This window comes from Stomoxys calcitrans, chromosome 5 (genome assembly GCF_963082655.1).
Source record: "Stomoxys calcitrans chromosome 5, idStoCalc2.1, whole genome shotgun sequence".
Taxonomy (NCBI): Eukaryota; Metazoa; Arthropoda; class Insecta; order Diptera; family Muscidae; genus Stomoxys; species Stomoxys calcitrans.
In genome coordinates, this window is record NC_081556.1 from 155,821,411 (window position 1) to 155,840,038 (window position 18,628).

Here is an 18,628-nt window from a genome sequence, read left to right on the forward strand (position 1 = left end):
ACCGACATCGACATATGGTTCAGATCGGTTTATTTTTAGATATAGCTACTAAAAAGACCAATATTTTGTTATACACAATTAAACAATGACTTGTACTTATTAGTATTTGGTCCAAATCGGAACGAATTTCGATATAGCTGTTATGGGGCATAAGGTATGCATTTTTCACCAGATTTACATATATACCCGAGGTGGTGGGTATCCAAAGTTCGGCCCGGCATCCAAAGTTCGGCCCAAGTACAAAATATATGAATCTGGGGTCAGAAGTCAAATAAAAGTCTGAAAAGATTATGTGGCAGAAAACGTAAGACGATGAAGCTTGAGGATAATCATATTGCAATTCTAGCAAAGAGAAATTCTTTTACGACAGCCAGAGATATAAAAGAGAAGCTTTCGACTCGAACTGTCCAAAGAAGACTCAATAAAATGGGTTTAAAAATTGCCTTCGCTAAGAAAAAACCACTCCTACGAGCAGCAAATAGAAAAAAAACGATTGGCTTTTGCAAAAAAGTAAATATGCCTGAATGACTTTGGAATAAAGTAATTGGACGGACGAGTCAAAATATAAACTAAAAACTTGCAAAAATTGGAAAAGAGTGTGGTGTGAACCAACACAAAGGCTAAAACGGAAAAACCTTGTACATACTGTTTTGGAGGCCACCGTAGCGCAGAGGTTAGCATGTCTGTCTACGCCGGGGTTCGAATCCAGGCAAGACCATCAGAAAAAAATGTCAGCGGTGGTTTTCCCCTCCTAATGCTGGCAACATTTGTGAGGTACTATGCCAAGTAAAACTTCTCTCCAAAGATGTGTCGCATTGTGGCACGCCGTTCGGACTCGTCTATAAAAAGGTGGCCCCTTATCATTGAGCTAAAAACTTGAATCGGAATGCACTCATTGCTATGTGAGAATTTTGCCCCTACTCCTTAGTGTAATGTTCATGGGCAAGATTGTTGTATTCGTATACATACTGTAAAACATGATGGAGGTAGCCTCATGGTGTGGTGATGTTTTTCCTCTTCAGAAGTTGGTAGGCTCGTAAAAATTTACTCTAAAATTACTGGAGAGCACTATGTAAATATTTTGGAAGAAAATCTTTATAGCAGTGCGGAGGAAATGGGCTTGGGGTGTTCATTTTTCAACAAGACAACGACCCCAAGCAGACGAGTAAGGTCGCAAAAAAAGATTTTGAAAAAAATAACGTTGAAAAATAAGAATTACCATCTTTGGGTTATCCTAGATAACAAAATCCCGATGGAATCCAGATCAAATCTTTGTCAAAAATTTTGGGAAAAATGCAAAGTGAATGGAGGGCATTTCCATCAAATACTTTGAAGAACCTTGCTTTAAGTATGCCGAAAAGATTGAGAGAAGTCATAAATAACAAAGGAGGAGCAACTTTGTACTAAATTTTAAAGTTATTTAATTTTTTATAATATTTATTAGAGAAGTGTTACTTTATTTGCTCACTTGAAATTCCTTATGTGCCATATAGTTTGTATTATAAATAGAAAATGTAAAGTAAGAACACAATTTTAAGTCCATTATTACATAAAATATTAACCGAATTAATGATATAACTATAATTTATAAACATTTGAAAACAACAAATTTATGTTTCAATCAAAAAATTAAAAATATTTAAAATTGCTTTTTTCCGACAGCGTACATGTAAATGTTTGCCAAGTCACTGATGCGAAAACGCATCACCTGTCTTAAATGGGTAAAAGCTTTTTTACTTTTTTAACCTGGTATTATAATCATTGGTAGAACTAAGTGCTAAATACTATATTTAATACTATGTGCATTCTATTACTACTATAATGCCTTTTGTAAATTTTCAGATGATGCCAATAAATACAATCGTGAGTTCCATACGGATAATTCACGACACATGGAAATTATTGACCTTGGTAAGCTAAATATTCAATTCCAATTTGAATTATCATGTTTTCTTCTGCTATGTCTAACCAGCAGGTCGGAATTTTAATAACGAATAGATGCAGAAATTAAAATCGAAAATTTTAAACATGTTTTGAAGTATATTTAAAATTAAATATTTTTAAATCTAATGATTAATTTTCGATAATTGAATTTAATTATTTCCTTTTAAGTTTCAAAGTCGTGAAATAAAAATTTTTAATCCCATTATTGTGGGGAACAAATCAAAAAACAATTCAACAATATCAAACGTTATTTCGTTTCCACTAGATTTCATATAAATCAATGTGGAACAAATGTGCAATAGCACAAATAGTTGTTGTTGCTGTTGTAGCGGGTGTTGTACACTGAAGCGGCAGTCATTGCCGATGAAGGACTTCATCGGGTCAATCCAACAATTAGTCTGTCCTTGTGGCTTCATTCGACGCATGCTTAGAGATGGGCGATGGGTAAATACCCAAAAGGTTTTTACCCGGTAAATTGGGTAAATATCCGGGTATTTACCCATTTATACCCAAAGGCTGGGTATTTATAATTTTGCAGATATGTTGGGCATAAAAACATGCTTTAGGCATGTTTAACTACTGCTTCAGATAAATGTATAGGTATCTAAGTATGTTCCCATGGTACAATTAAGAGGTAGTGTCTTTAGTACAACAACAAAAATTTACCCCCAACGAAAATACCTTGCGTGGCAAATGCCGTAAATTGAAATGTCAAAGTGGTTCTAAAAATAAACTGTATTTTACAACTTATCTTCTACAAATGTGTTTTATATTTGTATTTTCATCATAATAACACTGTTTTGTTGCTCATGTGTGGAATATCGGATCAAATAGAACATGTTTTTAAGATTTTAGAAATATATCACAGCTGTGATATCAAGCCTTTGACATTTAGATGTACTGCAAAATCAATACAAAAATTAAAAAAAAAATTTTCTCAGCTGTTCGCATGATTTCACCTTATTAGTGCATCCTGTATGTTCCCCTCATTTTCCACTCGTTAAAGTGGAAAATGGCAACAATATAAATAACTTATAGTTATATAAACAATAATTGTTGTTGTAGCAGTGTGTTGTACACCGAGACGGCAGCCCTTGCCGATGGAGGATTCCATCGGGTCAATCCGGTACGTACAACCGGCTGCCATGGGATTGAACAATAATTGTTCTTGTGCACTTCTTTTTACACCAAGTTTCAAAAATTTTTCCTGTTTGTTTTAGCCATACAAGGGTATTTATTGAAATATCTTTCTGTTAGTCGAGAGTTTTCTATGTTCTTGAACTTTGCAATTAGTCCAAAGTAGCATATAAAATTTCTATTTCACAAAAAAAAAATATTGCAAATGTCATTGACTTTAGGTTTAAATATAGGTTCGGATGTAGCCTTAGTTGCCATTGAACATAAAAAGTTTCATACACATTTTACTATACATTGAACATTTTGAAATCGACTATGATATTGATGCGCAAAGATGACAATAAGCAAGTTTAGAAATAGTAACGATCTTTTGGAAACATATCTCATGCATATGTATAAAACAGCAAATAGTCGAATTAGTCCAAATGTTGTTTTTTGTTTATATCGTTTTGTTTTTATTAGCTAGCCCAAAATATTTAGAACATTGGAGACACCTTGAACTTTATTGACTTATTCTCAAATCCCTACATATGCAACATTTTGTCTTTTGTGAATGGAATTCAAAATGTATTAAAATTTTTTCCTTTTTTTATTGTTTCTGATTCAGTTTCCCTTCTTTTGGTTTTGAAGGAATTCAAAATATATATGTTGTTGTGTTGGTATGGAAAGGTGTCACCCGGCGGGCACTTTTGTATGGTTGAGATACTTTTCTAAAACAAAAAAAAAAAAAACAATAACAATAACAATACGGTATTCGTTCTCCCTTAACAATATTCTATGACATACAATATGCAAGTACTTATGATTTGTGTATAGAGATAACCATTTGTACGTATTTTTAACTCCGAATAACAATAAAGATATTGTGGAACACTCAAACATGTACATATGTACATACGAATACATACGCGTGTGATACAAATGAACTTCAGTACTAGGGATGTCATTTTCAACTAAATGATCCTCATTCAAAAAGGCGGGAAGCCAACAATTTTAGCCTGCCCAATACATTTTTGCGCACCACATGCGTCGAGACTCTTTAAACGGTTTTTGTTTGGTTTTCTATTCAAAATAAAAATAAAAACAAATTGGTCCAAGCTGGAATTTAATCCAATAACAAAATTAAATATCTTTATGAAATTTAGAATGTGTTCAGCTTATTATATGACTAGCCGAACCGGGCCCACTCCGATGCGCCTTCTTTAACTCTCTAATATCTTTTTGGGGTGGGGACACTTCGCCCTGAATGCGGATGCCACTGAAAATAGATATCAAATTCATTCTTTATTCCCAATGGAAATGAAGTTCAGTTCAGGGGGTGCTTTAGGGCGTACCCAAAACACTTGGCTCCAATATTGGATATCAAATTCGTTTTCTACTCTAAAATACTTTTTATTTGAGTCCCATGGGTGGGAAAATAACCCATTTGACATATCTTTAGGAGTAAAAGCGCCACCTAGACTTGAACACAAATTATAATGTCATATTTGTAATATACTCCCTAATACCTTTCATTTGAGTGCCATATAGCCATGGTTGGCTAATATGCCCATTGAGGGGCATTTGATATGTTTTATGCCATATTAGCAATTTACTGTCTAATACTTTTCATTTGAGTCCAATATTGTCATATACTTCGAATATATCTGTTTGGAGGAGTTTTGGGGATAGGTACTTGGGCCCAAATTGTAATACCATATTCGTTTTCTGGTCTCCAATACCTTTCATTTGATACCCTTATTGTGGCCATCGGATCACATCGGATAAGGAGGAGGGTCTCCACCTCCACCCGATATCTAAATAAACCATATATTTCCTTCCAGACAAACGTACATAATCTGTGAAAATTTTAAGAATATCTGTTCACCCAAATATCATATAGTCATAATGGGTCTAATGGCGTTTTTGAGGAGTGACGTGACCCCCTATATTTCGATCGAATTTTGTATGCCAGATTCGAAATCTACACCCGAATACCTCTCATTTGAGCCTCATATTGAAATGAACGTCCAATATATCTGTTTGGGGGAGTTTTGGGGTTGGGGCGGCCCGATCGGTACTTAGACTCAAATTTTAATACCATATTCGTATTCCACTCTCCAATGCCTTTCTTTTGATACCTATTGCATATTGTCCCCATTGGTCCTATTTTGATTTTGAGTTGTGTTTTTGGCATAAGGGAGAGTGTCTGTCCCCCTTCCGATACCGAAAAATTATATAACCTATGTTTCCTTCCAGACCAACCTACAAAATATGCGAAATTTTCTATATACTTCAACATGAATTTATATTCCAGATTCGCTATCTACTCCCACACACTTTACATTTGATACCCATATTGTCCTTATCGGTCCACTTTTGATATTGGGTGGTGTTTTTGGGGTTTCGTTATCAATAAATTATAAAGCCTATTCCTACATCGTAATATACTCCCGATTACCTTTTATTTGAGTCCCATATTGTCATGATCGCCAAATAAACCTATTTTAAGTGGTTTTGGGGCTGGGGCGACCGCCCAGGTACTTGGACCCAACTTTTATTATGATTCGTTATCTACTCTTGAATACCTTTCATTTGAATCCCATATCGGTCCAGTTTTATTTTTGGTTAGCACTTTTGGGGTAAGGGGGAGGGTCTGCCCCCCTCCCGATATCAAAAAATTATGTGGCCTATGTTTCTTTCCAAACCAACCTACACAATCTGTGAAAATTTCAAGGTAATCGGTTCAGCCGTTTTTGAGTCTTTATGGAACAACACCGACAAACAAACACATATTGAATTTTGTATTGAAAGATATTTAAAATTCAAGAAAGTAGAGGGAGATTATACGTGGGCAATCGAACTTAGTCATCTCATTCTTGTAAAGTTTCACTTGAGCTACGATAAGATTATTTAAGTCCGGATCTTTATTTATATCAATCATCTTAATTGCAATTAAACATAGCAACTCTACCATTTTGATTTAATCCTACAGGCCATCGAATAAGCCAAGAATGGTCCTGTAAACGACTATTTCGCCATGATTTTTCGTATAGGTGGCTATACCCGGGAGCTTAAAGACATAAAGTTTGGCCGGGTAGAATAAGTATTGGCCACCTAGAATCGTTTAGTTAAGTTGTCCGGATCAAATTTTGCGAATGCATATTAGAAGTCATGACATTCACATGTACAATTTCATAAAAAATCGCTTCCTTCAGACACCAATTCAAGTATCTATTTTTCTGCGAGCTCTATTAGAGCAAGGCAGTGTTTTGCGCAGAGTTTCAGTGAGTCCAACCTCAACGCTGAATACCTGGGTTCAAATCCTGGCAAGAACATACCCTCACTAATGGTGGCAATATTTGTAAGGACTTAAGCCTTACCAAACTTCTCTAATAAATAATGTAGCTCTACGACACAACGTAGATATACTAATCTGTAGTTGAGATGGTACTTTATGGACCGATTTATACCATAGTAAGAGTGGTTATTGGTGCAGAAGGTACTATGCAATATTGTTGCCATATCAGATAAATATTGGGCTCTCCCATTACTAAATGAGTCACCGATTTGAATGGGATCTAATTCAGGGGACGACAAATTTGGATCAAATATAAGACGAATTTAGACTATTCCAAATACCCTATGGAACAATTTGAGAGTAATGATCTGGGGCATGGGAAAGTACTAGGTCACTAGGCATTACTCCAAACAAGGACCCCATTTTATATAACCTTCATCGAAGTTTGAGGTCAAGTAAAAAAACCTTCACACCTATTGAAATGGGCATATATACCGGTCTGTAAAACACAAGGCTTAAATTAAAGATAGTTAGGGGTAGAGTACGACTTTAATGTAAAAGTTAGAAGACAAGTGTCGAGGAGGTCGCTGATAATACGTTTGTATGTTAGCTATTTTGCTGCTGTGTGCGTATCTCGCACCGGTAGTCAGAAGGAGTTCCAGTTTATGTTTCTCATTTCTTTGAGAACTTGTCTGATTTAGAGGATATGCATATTCGCAAGTTGTTGGGCTTTGTAAAGCGATCTGAATGGTTCAACGGTAGGAAATGACTTTTATAAAGTATGATTTTTTAGGAGCTATAGGAAAGTTAAAAAGCACATAAAATTCAGAAAACTACATTGAGGTTGGTCAAGGTGTAACATTATCTTTTGTAATTATTAAAATAAATAATTAAAATAAAATTTGATTAAAATTATTTTCAATCAATAACAGTTTGGTACTAAAACCAATAACGGTCTGCTGCTAAAACCAATAACAGATTGGTATTAAAACCAATATCAGTTCGGTAATAAGGCTAGTATCAAACGGTACTAATCATTAAAAGTTTTATCCATACCACGCGGTATTGTTTTTGTACCATACTGTGTTGCTTTACTATCAATACCGTACGGTATTGAAATGAGCACATTGTGTAATAACTTTTCTCAGAGTGTATCGTATCGACGTCGTCCGCATATGCGATCATTTTCACGCCATTCTTGTTGAGGTCCAACAGGATTTTGTTTATCACTAGTTTTCGAAGAATCGGCGAGAAATCTCCTCCCTGAAGCGTTCCTCTTGTCACCCGCCTTCTGAACACACTACATCCAAAGTCCGCGTTGATAATCCTGCCGTCAGACGTGGCGATGACCATCGACTGTCCAGCCCTCACATCTATGTCTTTATTGTTAATAATATTATTTGGTTTGAAATGTCAAATGATACGTTTTGTAATAAGCATAATTGCCTCTTTACATTTTTGGAGGCCACCGTAGCGCAGAGGTTAGCATGTCCGCCTGGCGAGACCATCAGAAAAAATTTTCATCGGTGGTTTTCCCCTCCTAATGCTGGCAACATTTGTTTGATACTATGCCATGTAAAACTTCTCTTCAAAGAGGTGTTGCACTGCGGCACGCCGTTTGGACTTGGCTATAAAAAGGAGGCCCCTTATCATTGAGCTTAAACTTGAATCGGACTGCCCTCATAAATATGTGAGAAGTTTGCGCCTGTTTCTTAGTGGAATGTTCATGGGCAAAATTTTGCCTCTTTACATTTACGAAACATTTTTTCTATAATTACGAAATCACAGTCAGACCTTTATGCTATATTTCATTGATATGAATCATGTTATTAAAAGTTTCATTGGGACGAAGTTAAAAATTTTTTTCATAAATGTTATAACAAAATCAGTAATATCAAGAAAATTTTTTCTTTCCGCGCATGATCCATCTCGGATTTTCGTACTGATCAAAAGCAAGCCTGTTTTCCTACAGACATTGCTAAATAGATTTAGAATGTCATGCTGATCAATAACATATACACACGTTACATATTAAACAAAGTTTAGCCGACATTCATCTTTGACAGCCAATATGGTACAAGTTGTTACTCACGTCAATGACAAACCCATATGTATCGTTTCCTAAGATTAGCAAGCCCTAAAACAGCGCTATATCCCCCTCGCTCGCACTATGACAACCCTATCGCATATACATACATACATGCATAGAAAGTGAACTGCTGATAACAAAACGCTCACTCACATATGTATCATTATTTGCGATGATTACACTACAATTCCAGGCAATGTCCGAGTGGAATAGAGAGTTGCAGTCAAATGAAATTTAACATTAAAATTTAGTTCAAGTTGAAACGTTCTTGAGAGCAAACAGGTTAGTGTTCGTGTAAAGTGAGCTATGTTTTTTTTTTTGCGAAACAAATCAATCCCCAACCGCCCCCTAGTGGTTGATTATCTTGTTTAATCCTGTTCAAAACAAAGTCTAAAGTTTATGATACAATTTTTTTTATCGAAAATAAAGAGACAAGTCAGTTAGGTCAAAAAAATAATTGCGGTAGTGAGTTTTTTTTTATATCAACAATTGCAGCATTTCAAATCATTGACAGACGTGTCTGTGTCTAAGTTGTTTAAATTCCCTGTCAATGTCATATTGTAGTTATGTCTGCAATTAATTGGTGTAATTAATAGCAATGAGTTGTGAAAAAAATCATTTGCAAATTCCATATGGATTTAAACACAAAAAATTAAACAAATTTAGCAAAAATTTAGGATTATATCAAGACTTTTAATGTAGTCAGAAGTGTTATGTGGTTAATGTTGTGAGGGTGCTCTAAAACATACCAACTTCAAATGAAGAAACATTATTATCGTGAAATGTTATCTCTTTAAATAAAGAATCAACGATTTTCTCGCGAATAAATACCAGTTCGATTAAAGTCGTTAGCAAGGCAACGGCCCAGACCACGTCAGACGTTATTACATTACACTCAGAAAAATGGTGCGGGAACGCACGTGAAATTTCAGATAAATATACGGTTTAAATGAATAGTTCCAAAGATATTTGAGCCTAGTACTGACTTCAATCGCAGCGAAAATGCCTGTTAAGTTTTTACAAAATCCGACGGACTCCATTCTTTGCCGAAACACAAAAAGTCAAATAATAAAACACAATAAAGACAACAGTTAAAAGCAGAGTTGATTGGTGCCCATTCCGTGAGCACTTAATTTACATTGCAATTAATTGAAGCGAAATTTATACTGACGCAGTGACATGTCGCTACTAGTACACTCAGTACTACTTTCTTGGAATGTGTTCGCATTTTCTTCGTCACCATTTTTTTGTACCCTACACCAATACTGTGGTACAGGGGATTATAACTTAGTGAATTAGTTTCTAACACCCAAAAGGAAAAGAGATAGACCCATTGATAAGTATACCTATCGACTCGGAATCACTTTCTGATTCGATTTAGCTATGTCCGTCTGTCGATCCGTCTGTCCGTCTGTTCATGTTAATTTGTATAAAAAGTACAGGTCACAGTTTTATTGACCAATTTTGCCAAAACTTTGTATAACGCTTTTTTCTTCAACTACCACAATATCTGAGAAGTTTGCTTCAAATCGGTTCAGAATTAGATATAGCTCCCATATATATGTTCGTCTCATTGTGAGAAATATTGCAATAAATTGCTCATTTTTTAACCTATTATTTCGTTATTTGGCAGTAGGGATTTTCTTATAACTTTAGACATTACTGGTGAATTTCATAGAAATTGGTCCAGATTTAAATATAGCAGTCGTCCCATTTTTATTCCAAAAGCCACTGCAAGCACATTTTTGATCAATCTTATAGGGTAGGTGTAGGGTAATATAAAGTCGGCGCCGCCCGACTTTTGTCCTTCCTTACTGGTTTTATAATGCGTTTCGACAGCTGTTCAGGCGAAAAGTCGAAATGTCGATGTCAGTTCTAGCCTTACGAGGAATTTTTTTTTTCTTTTTTGCTTTAATTGGCTGTGACAGAATATTTGTCCCATTAGCCAAAGTTATGATAGCTTTCCAAGTGCCTCGATCTTCTGCGCTCCTTCTGATTTTTTGACACCAAGTTTCGAGATGTCATGCACCACCTAGTCTTGCCATTGGACTTTTGGTCGTTCCGGTTTGCGTGTTCGCCTTCAAAGTCTTTTTCACTGGACCTTCTTCATTCATCTTGACAACATTATCTAGCCAACACAACATTTGTATTTTAATACGTTAACCATTGGGACGCCGATACTCTCGATCAATGCAAACTGGTCCATTTTACGAAGGATTTTTCTCTCAAAAACTCCACTTTCTCAAACACTCCACTGCCTCGTCTGCTTTCACAAGTACCCATGCCTCGGAACCATATAACAACGCTGATAGTATCATTGTCTTGTATAGTGTAACCTTTGTCTATCGCGAAGTGGGCTTGTCTGTAAACTGCTTGCTTAATCTGTATTGTCTCTTTTCATGAGTACTGGACTTAGTACGCTGCGTTTCCAATCATCGGGTATGCGTTCTTCTAGCTAGATCGCACAAACGAGCTGATGCATACGCCTTATCAGTGTGTTGCCTCCGGTCTAAAATAGTTCAGCGGGCAAACCATCTGATTGTCCAGTCAGGTCTTTGCTACTTGGAACTCATTCTGACTGGGAGGTAAATATTCTATACCATCATCAGGGATTGGTTCTGCGATATTTTCTTCGCTGCCATCTGTATCCATATCCGAAGCACACAATCTGCATCAGTTACCAGATTTCTTTATTTGTCTCTGCAGGAGGATGTGCCTGAACCAAAGCCATCGGTTTGATGTTTGATTCTTTGGTAGAATTTCTGCTTACCGTGATCAATTTGTTTCCTTACTTCTTGATCTGGGGATTATGTGGCTGCTTACTACTATGTTTTTTGCAGTGGCGAAATCTATTAGCCTCAACCCATTATCGAACGTTATCTTCCGGAGGCTACATTTTCCAACTGCTGGGCCAAATATGTCTTCCTTTTCTATCTTCGCATTAAAATCTCTCAGAACGAGTTTAATATCGTGGGCAGGGCAGCAGTCGTATTCTCTCTCTCTAGGCGCTCGTAGAAAATATCCTTCGTCTGGTTGCCCTTGTCTTCTGTCGAAACATGGGCACAAATAAGGTTGAACTTGAAAAATTTGGCTTTTATGGAGATTGTGGTTAGCCTCTCATCCACAGGAGTAAATCTGCAGACAAGGCGTTTCAGTCTCCGACCATCCACAAATCCACTGCCATATTCATGGCTCGTGTCATGGCAGCTATAGTATAGTACGTCCATCACGCTTTCCGTAAGACGGTTATATCTGCCTTGTAATACTCCAATACATCCGCCAGTGGGAATACTCCATCTTCTTTATGAAGTGTCCAGACGTTCCAGGTGTAGATCTGCATATCATGGTCCTTTTTTCGTTTGTGTGAGCCTTCAACGTTAGTGGTGCCTGTTTTCACTATTATTTTGTTTTCAGAGTAATCCTTCAAGTTTTTCGGGTGCGGGTTGTTGGCCCAGTGCCCCAACCGCATAGGTTAAGTGGGATCGCACATGTAGCCACCCCTAATCTGGGAACAGATGCTTAAGTCTTTAGTTACATTTGGGAATTAATTTTGGGTCTCGAGTGCCCCTATTTACTCATACATGCGTCTTTCCCTATTTTTCTTCTTCTTTTGGAATAAACCTTTTTCTCTCTTTACTCTTCTCTCGATATCTCTCCATACACTATGTGTTACAATTTACTGTAGAATTGTTCTGTATGTTGCGTTTTTACCGCATTTCGCGTTGTCATTCCATAAATTTCCGCATGTGCGCCTCCATCCGCAAAAAAAATCGAAGAAAAAAGAATAGTGGAAAATATGCCTGTAAGAACGGGTACCATTCTTTGGAATGATAAAAGCTGAGGTGTTAGCGAGATCGTGTGCAAAATTTCAAGGCCATATATTGTGCGGACGCCTTTTGGCACGCCCCTTATGTTGATCACGTCGGTACTTCTAAAAATTGTTTGGGCAATCTTCATATGTGGTCCGATTTACAAAATTCTGTTTTTGCTGGATAGTGTTCAAAAATCTCACAAGGCATATTTTTTACTATTTTTTTTTTCGATTTTCTTCCACTGTGTGTCGGGCATTAAAATATAGATTTTGTATCACGTTCCATAGAGCGCGCATTGATATGGTGTAGTTGTTGTTGTCACCGAAAGAAGAAATTGCAGCCTTTAAAAGAAAGAGAATCAACGAAAGTGGGTTTGGTAGTAAATAGAGATACGACAAAGTGATATCAACTCTCACAAAGCCCCGGAAACACGAGCAGATAAAGAGAATGGAGAAAGTTGGGAACTTCAACTATGAGATAGTCAGCAAAAAATTACGCCAGTTTTTAAATAAAATGAAGGATAATATTCGCTTCCAGATGCTACAATGGATTAAGAAAGCAGCTGAGAAGCAAAGCCACCTCTCGACAGACGAAAATTATAGTATACAAGACACTGATACTACCCGTGCTGTTGTATGGCTCTGATGCATGGGTGCTTGCGAAAGCATGTGAGTCAGTACTTTGAGTGTTTGAGAGAAAAATCCTACGTAAAATATATGGACCAAATACAACGGTTGCGTTGACTAGGTCATGTTGTCAGAATGGATGAAGAAGCCCCAGCTAGAAGTCTTTTGAAGGCGATTACGGCGGTATATGCAAACCGTCCAATTATACACAAGGCTGGGGTACAAATGGACCCTCAAATCCTTGAAATTTGGTACATAAAGTAGACAGAAGATTAATAATCAGTTTTTATAGTCTCCCAACTAAAAACATTTTCAGATTTGACTTCTCGAGCCCTTGGAAGTTCCACTTTCTCTTCGATTTGGCTGAAATTCAGTTTGTTAAAGCCGTTACATCACTGATCACCGATTGGCGGCCCCATAGCCGTCTTGATTTTTGCCCTATTTTACAGAAGTGATAATATTTTGTGTGAAGCACCCATATGACATTCATTACTCACAAAATATGTGGATTCATTATTATATATTCTTCTCTGATTTGACCCTAGCTGCTTAAATTATGCCTGCCAACTCTCACATCAAATAAAGGGTGATTTTTTAAGAGCTATAGGAAAGTTTTTCAAAAAAAAAAAACATAAATTTCAGAAAAATTCATGAAAACTTTATTTGTATCGATAGTACGGCTCATACAATTTAATGTTTTAAGATTATTTCATACAAATGTTGACCGTGACTGCGCCTCAAATGGTCCATCCGCTTAGTCCAATTTTAGCATACTCTTTCCAACATTTCGACCGGTATCTCACGAATAAATGCTTCAATGTTGTCTTCCAATGCGTCAATTGAAGCGGGCTTGTCTTTATGAGCTTTAATAGCTCCACAAAAAATTGTCTAAAGGCGTTAAATCGCACGATCTAGGGGGGCAAGTGACCGGTCCCAAACGTGAAATAAAATTTTCACCGAACTCGCTTCTCAATAAGCCTTTGTTAAGCGTGCTGTGTGCCATGTGGCACCGTCTTCTTCATCTCACGTTAGCACTCACCATTCACAGTTTAGTTACGATTTGTATCATCTTTGAAGAAGTACGGTCCAACGATGCCACCAGCCCATAAACCGCACCAAACTGTGACTTTTTCGGGATGCATTGGTAGCTCTTGCAAAGCTTCTGGCTGATCTTCACTCCAAAATCGAAATTTCTGCTTATATATCTACCCATTGGGCCAAAAATGAGCTTCGTCGCTCAATGGAAGAAGCGCGCGATGGACTTTCTTAATCGAGCACGCATTTTTATGATAAAATTCAATAATTTGCAAACGTTGTTCGTTTGTAAGACGATTCATGGCTAAATTATAGACCAAAATCACACAGCAAAGGCAAACAAGTCGAAAGAGTGTTGATTTAAGACCTACCCGTGCGAAAGCAGGAGAGGATAAACACCGTCGAACATTTTTTATACCCTCCACCATAGGTTGGGGGTATACTAATTTCGTCGTTCTGTTTGTAACTCCGCGAAATATTCGTCTCAGACCCCATAAAATATTTATATTCTTGATCGTCATGACATTTTATGTCGATCTAGCCATGTCCGTCCATCTGTCTGTCGGAAGCACGCTAACTTTTGAAGGAGTAAAGCTAGCCGCTTGAAATTTTGCACAAATACTTCTTATGGGTGTAGGTCGGTTGTGATTGTAAATGGACCATATCGGTTCATGTTTTGATATAGCTGCCATATAAACCGATCTTGGATCTTGACTTCTTGAGCCACTACAGGGCGTAATTTTTATCCGATATGGCTGAAATTTTGCATGAGGTGTTTTGTTATGATTTCCAACAACTGTGGTTGTTGGTTCATAACCTTATATAGCTGTCATGTAAACCGATCTGGGGTCTTGACTTCTTGAGCCTCTTGAGGTCGCAATTCCTATCCGATATGTATGAAATTTTGCACGACGTGTTTCGTTGTGACTTCCAACAACTGCGCCAAGAGTGGTTCAAATCGGTCCATAACCTGATATAGCTGCCATTTAAACCGATCTGGGATCTTGTTTTGTATTCTCCCCATGGTTTGAAGCTAGGCTTTCGCGATATTAGATTTAAATTTTCAACCAAAAAAACATTCCTCAAACATTTTTAGCTGCTTTAAACCCGTATAAAAATCTAATCTTTGATTCTGTTCGCATTTTTGAAACCAAAACCAGACTTTAAAAACACCATAGTCACCCTCTTTTCATATAAAATATTTCAGTAAGCCAAAAGGGCATTTATAATATCTCTCTTTAATTTTTAATTTTACAAGTACGACAGGCACATTGAACCATTTTCAAAGTTCACAGAGATTAAAGTACAGATAACGCCTAGAGCAACGGCAATCACCACGATTAGATTGTCTACTATTTCTTTCATATAACAATAGTCTTGGGACTTATGGTAGCAATGTGGGTATTATAGAATTATGAGAATTTGATTTGTTGTTTAGAAAAAAAGAAATAAGCCGAGATAAATACAAATAAATTTGAAACTTCATTGTCTTTAAACGAGTATTATCACATTGTCTTGTTGCATTAGGAATATGGGTTAATTGATCAAAGTCCGTTGTGATTTGAACTTAAAATGAAATACATCTTGTCAGGAAGTTAATTTGAATACAAATATCGCAATCCGGTTTCGTGCAATGCAGCACAATATCAGAAGATAATCATCGCTTTAGAAAGAAGAGAATAAAGAAGAGTGCGAAATAAAAACTGGAAAAAGCAAAAGTCCATATAAATCAAATGTTTATTATGGACATAAATTTAAACGTTCAAAAAAATCAGTCGTTATTTTTTTGAATGAGAGTTAAATATTTGAGTTCATGATGTTAGAAGGGGAAATGCAACCTAGATCAAAGTTCATCTCGAATATGTTTCTAGAGCTTGATGACAGACATCTTTTCAAAATCATGACTATCCTTAATATTAAAAATCTTTGTTCATGTAGGTTGCATGCTGCAAGAATGTTAAAATTCAAAAATGTTAAACTACTTTCCTCTACACTAATTTTGCAAAATAAAACAAGTAAAAAAAAGCGTGCTAAGTTCAGCCGGACCGAATCTTATATACCCTCCACCTTAGATCGCATTTATCGAGTTCTTTTTCCGATATCTCTTTTTAGGCAAACAAAGGATAAAAGAAAAGAACTGCTATAATGTTGGAGCTATATCAAGTTATGGTCCCATTCAGACCATAAATTGATGGTCCTAAAAGGGGGCCCCTTAAGGTGGGCTCAAGAAGTAAAATAGGGAGATCGGTTTATACGGGAGATGTATCAGGCTATAGACCGAATCGGACCATATATGACACGTATGTTGAGGGTCATGGGAGAAACCGTTGTACAAAATTTCAGCAAAATCGGATAATAATTACGCCCTCTGGAGGCTCAAGAAGTCAAAATCCCAAATCGGTTTATGTGGCAGCTAAATTAAGTTATGGATCGATTTAAACCATATTTGGCACAGTTGTTAGAAGTCATAACAAAACATGTCATGCAAAATTTCAGCCAAATCGGATTAGAATTGCGCCCTCTAGTGGCTCAAGAAGTCAAAATTCAAGATCGGTTTATACCGATTCAAACCATACTTAACACAGTTGTTAGAAGTCATAACTTTACACGTCGTGCAAAATTTCAGCCAAATCGGATAAGAATTATACGCTCTAGTGGCTCAAGAAGTCAAGATCCTAGATCGGTTTATATGGCAGCTATATCAAAACATGGACCAATATAGCCCATTTACAATCCCAACCGCTCTACGCCAATAAGAAGTAAAATTTAACTTGAATCGGACTGCACTCATTGATATGTGAGAAGTTTGCCCCTGTTTTTTAGTGGAATGTTCATGTGCAAAATTTGCAATTTGCATCCCATATGCACAAATCGACTGATTTTCATATATAAAGACGCAGTGTCCACAATTTTTAACCAATTTGCACGAAACTTGGTATCCATTGTTTATATTACCAATTTGAAAACCTCAGCTAAATATTGTTAAAATCGGTGTTAATTTGGATATATATAGTTTCCATGTAAGGATACCACCCAAATTACAATAGTGAGTGTAGGTTGAAAACTATTTTGGGAGTGGTGGTGAAAATAATAATAGGGACAACAATTACTACGAATAATATTGAACTAAAAAAGTAAGGAAACATGGTAACTGCTGTTTAAGGCTAAACCTGATTATTCGTATATTGTAGCTTCTATGCCTTCGGTAAAAACAACCACCTTAACCCTCCTCCAAGATAGGGTTATATAGACAAATCCTATACAATGCCGTCATGTCTGAGCCCAGCGGACACTGTCATAAGTAAAAAGTGTCTTCGCCATATTCGCCATATGTAAGATCAAGAATCTCCTTTCTAGTAGATATCTCGAAAGTGGCGCCATTTTTTCTACTATAGAGACTTAAACCATTCCAGAACTCTTTCTCCTCTAATGTTGTTCTCTGAACTTACCTAAAGAACGAGGTGAGCGTAAGCGATACAGCCCAATTCATATTCCTGGTTCTATAGCCTTGAATGAAGTCTCTCAGTGCCAATGGAGGTGGCATCTGCTGATTATAGTGCAGAAAGTATGTGGATGAAATAACAAGTTCCTTACCGCCGCATGGAACCGATACTACGGTCTAATCCCTTGTACAGAACTTATTCAAAATAAAGCATGCCAAATCCATACTCGCACTGACGCAACCTCTCTTAAAACTCAATTCATATTTGCCGTCCTCAAACCCCACAATTTTACCTTCGTTGATTTACGGTTCTTGGATCAACGCCACGTCTATCTTGTTTTTGTTTAAATAAAGAAAAAGCCACTAGGAGGTGATGAAGATTAATCTTAATAAAACTAATCGTCATAAACATACAATGGCGCTGCCTCGATTCTCCATAACCAAAAAAGGAGTGTTAGATCGAACTTGTAATACCCAACCCAAGTGCCAAGTGCCCTAGTAAATTCACCTACTTTTTCCCAAAACCACTTGGAACAACAGGTTTCCTCGAATGTACGGCAGAATGGCCTGCCATCTACCCGAACTTTAGACCCCCATAAAACCTTCTCAAGATTTCGGGCAGTTCTGGGCAGCCAGCAATTTATTCATTGTTTAAATACTGTTATCTGTAATTATGACTTTAAAAAAGCGCCGTAGAGTATGCTGTACTCTATTTAGTTAGTTGCTTTGGCTGTTTTCAAATTCACGAAACCGTTTAGCATTGTGTGGCACTACATTTTCATACAACTCTGTTGAAAATACAACACAACTGTTTTGCCTTTTTGACATTCGTACCATCTGCTCTTCTCAGCCAAAGACTTATCTGGCCGCTCTCTGCTCATGAATTGAACAGCTGATTTACGTTGTGCTTCAAAAAAAAGTTATATGGAGAGTCAGCCGTTCGTTATTAAACATCATCATGCGATTGAATGGAGCCCCTTCATCCATACTTCTGAAGAATATTTCGAAAAAATCAGTTTACATTTAGCGCTCGTCTTATAAAAACGTGTTAGCGGAACAATACAAGCAATCCACAATCAACCCCTCACATCTCGCGTCCGCGCCGTACATTAAATATAAACATACATTCGTATAAAACGCCGAATATACAAGTCGAAAGAAAATACAACGATACCTACATACATACTTCTAAATTTTTGGTTTTTGGGGGTTTATTTTGTTTGTTGTTGGTTTTTTATCTGTTGTCTCATTCATTAATGGTAA

At 36.8% G+C, this 18,628-nt stretch overlaps 1 protein-coding gene across 9 annotated transcripts in view; it reads left to right on the plus strand.

The window, feature by feature from the left end:
- LOC106096105 (aldehyde dehydrogenase, dimeric NADP-preferring) overlaps positions 1-18,628 on the plus strand; it is an 81,696-nt gene that overhangs the window by 23,851 nt on the left and 39,217 nt on the right. For 6 of the 9 annotated variants that reach the window (XM_059368734.1, XM_059368735.1, XM_059368732.1 and 3 more), the window contains exon 3: positions 1,843-1,911. In XM_059368734.1, coding sequence (XP_059224717.1) covers positions 1,843-1,911 — 69 coding nt within the window. Of the gene's footprint in view, positions 1-1,842; positions 1,912-8,669; positions 8,733-18,333; positions 18,625-18,628 lie in introns of those variants that run through there. The other 3 variants (XM_059368738.1, XM_059368739.1, XM_059368737.1) reach the window with 3 other exon arrangements.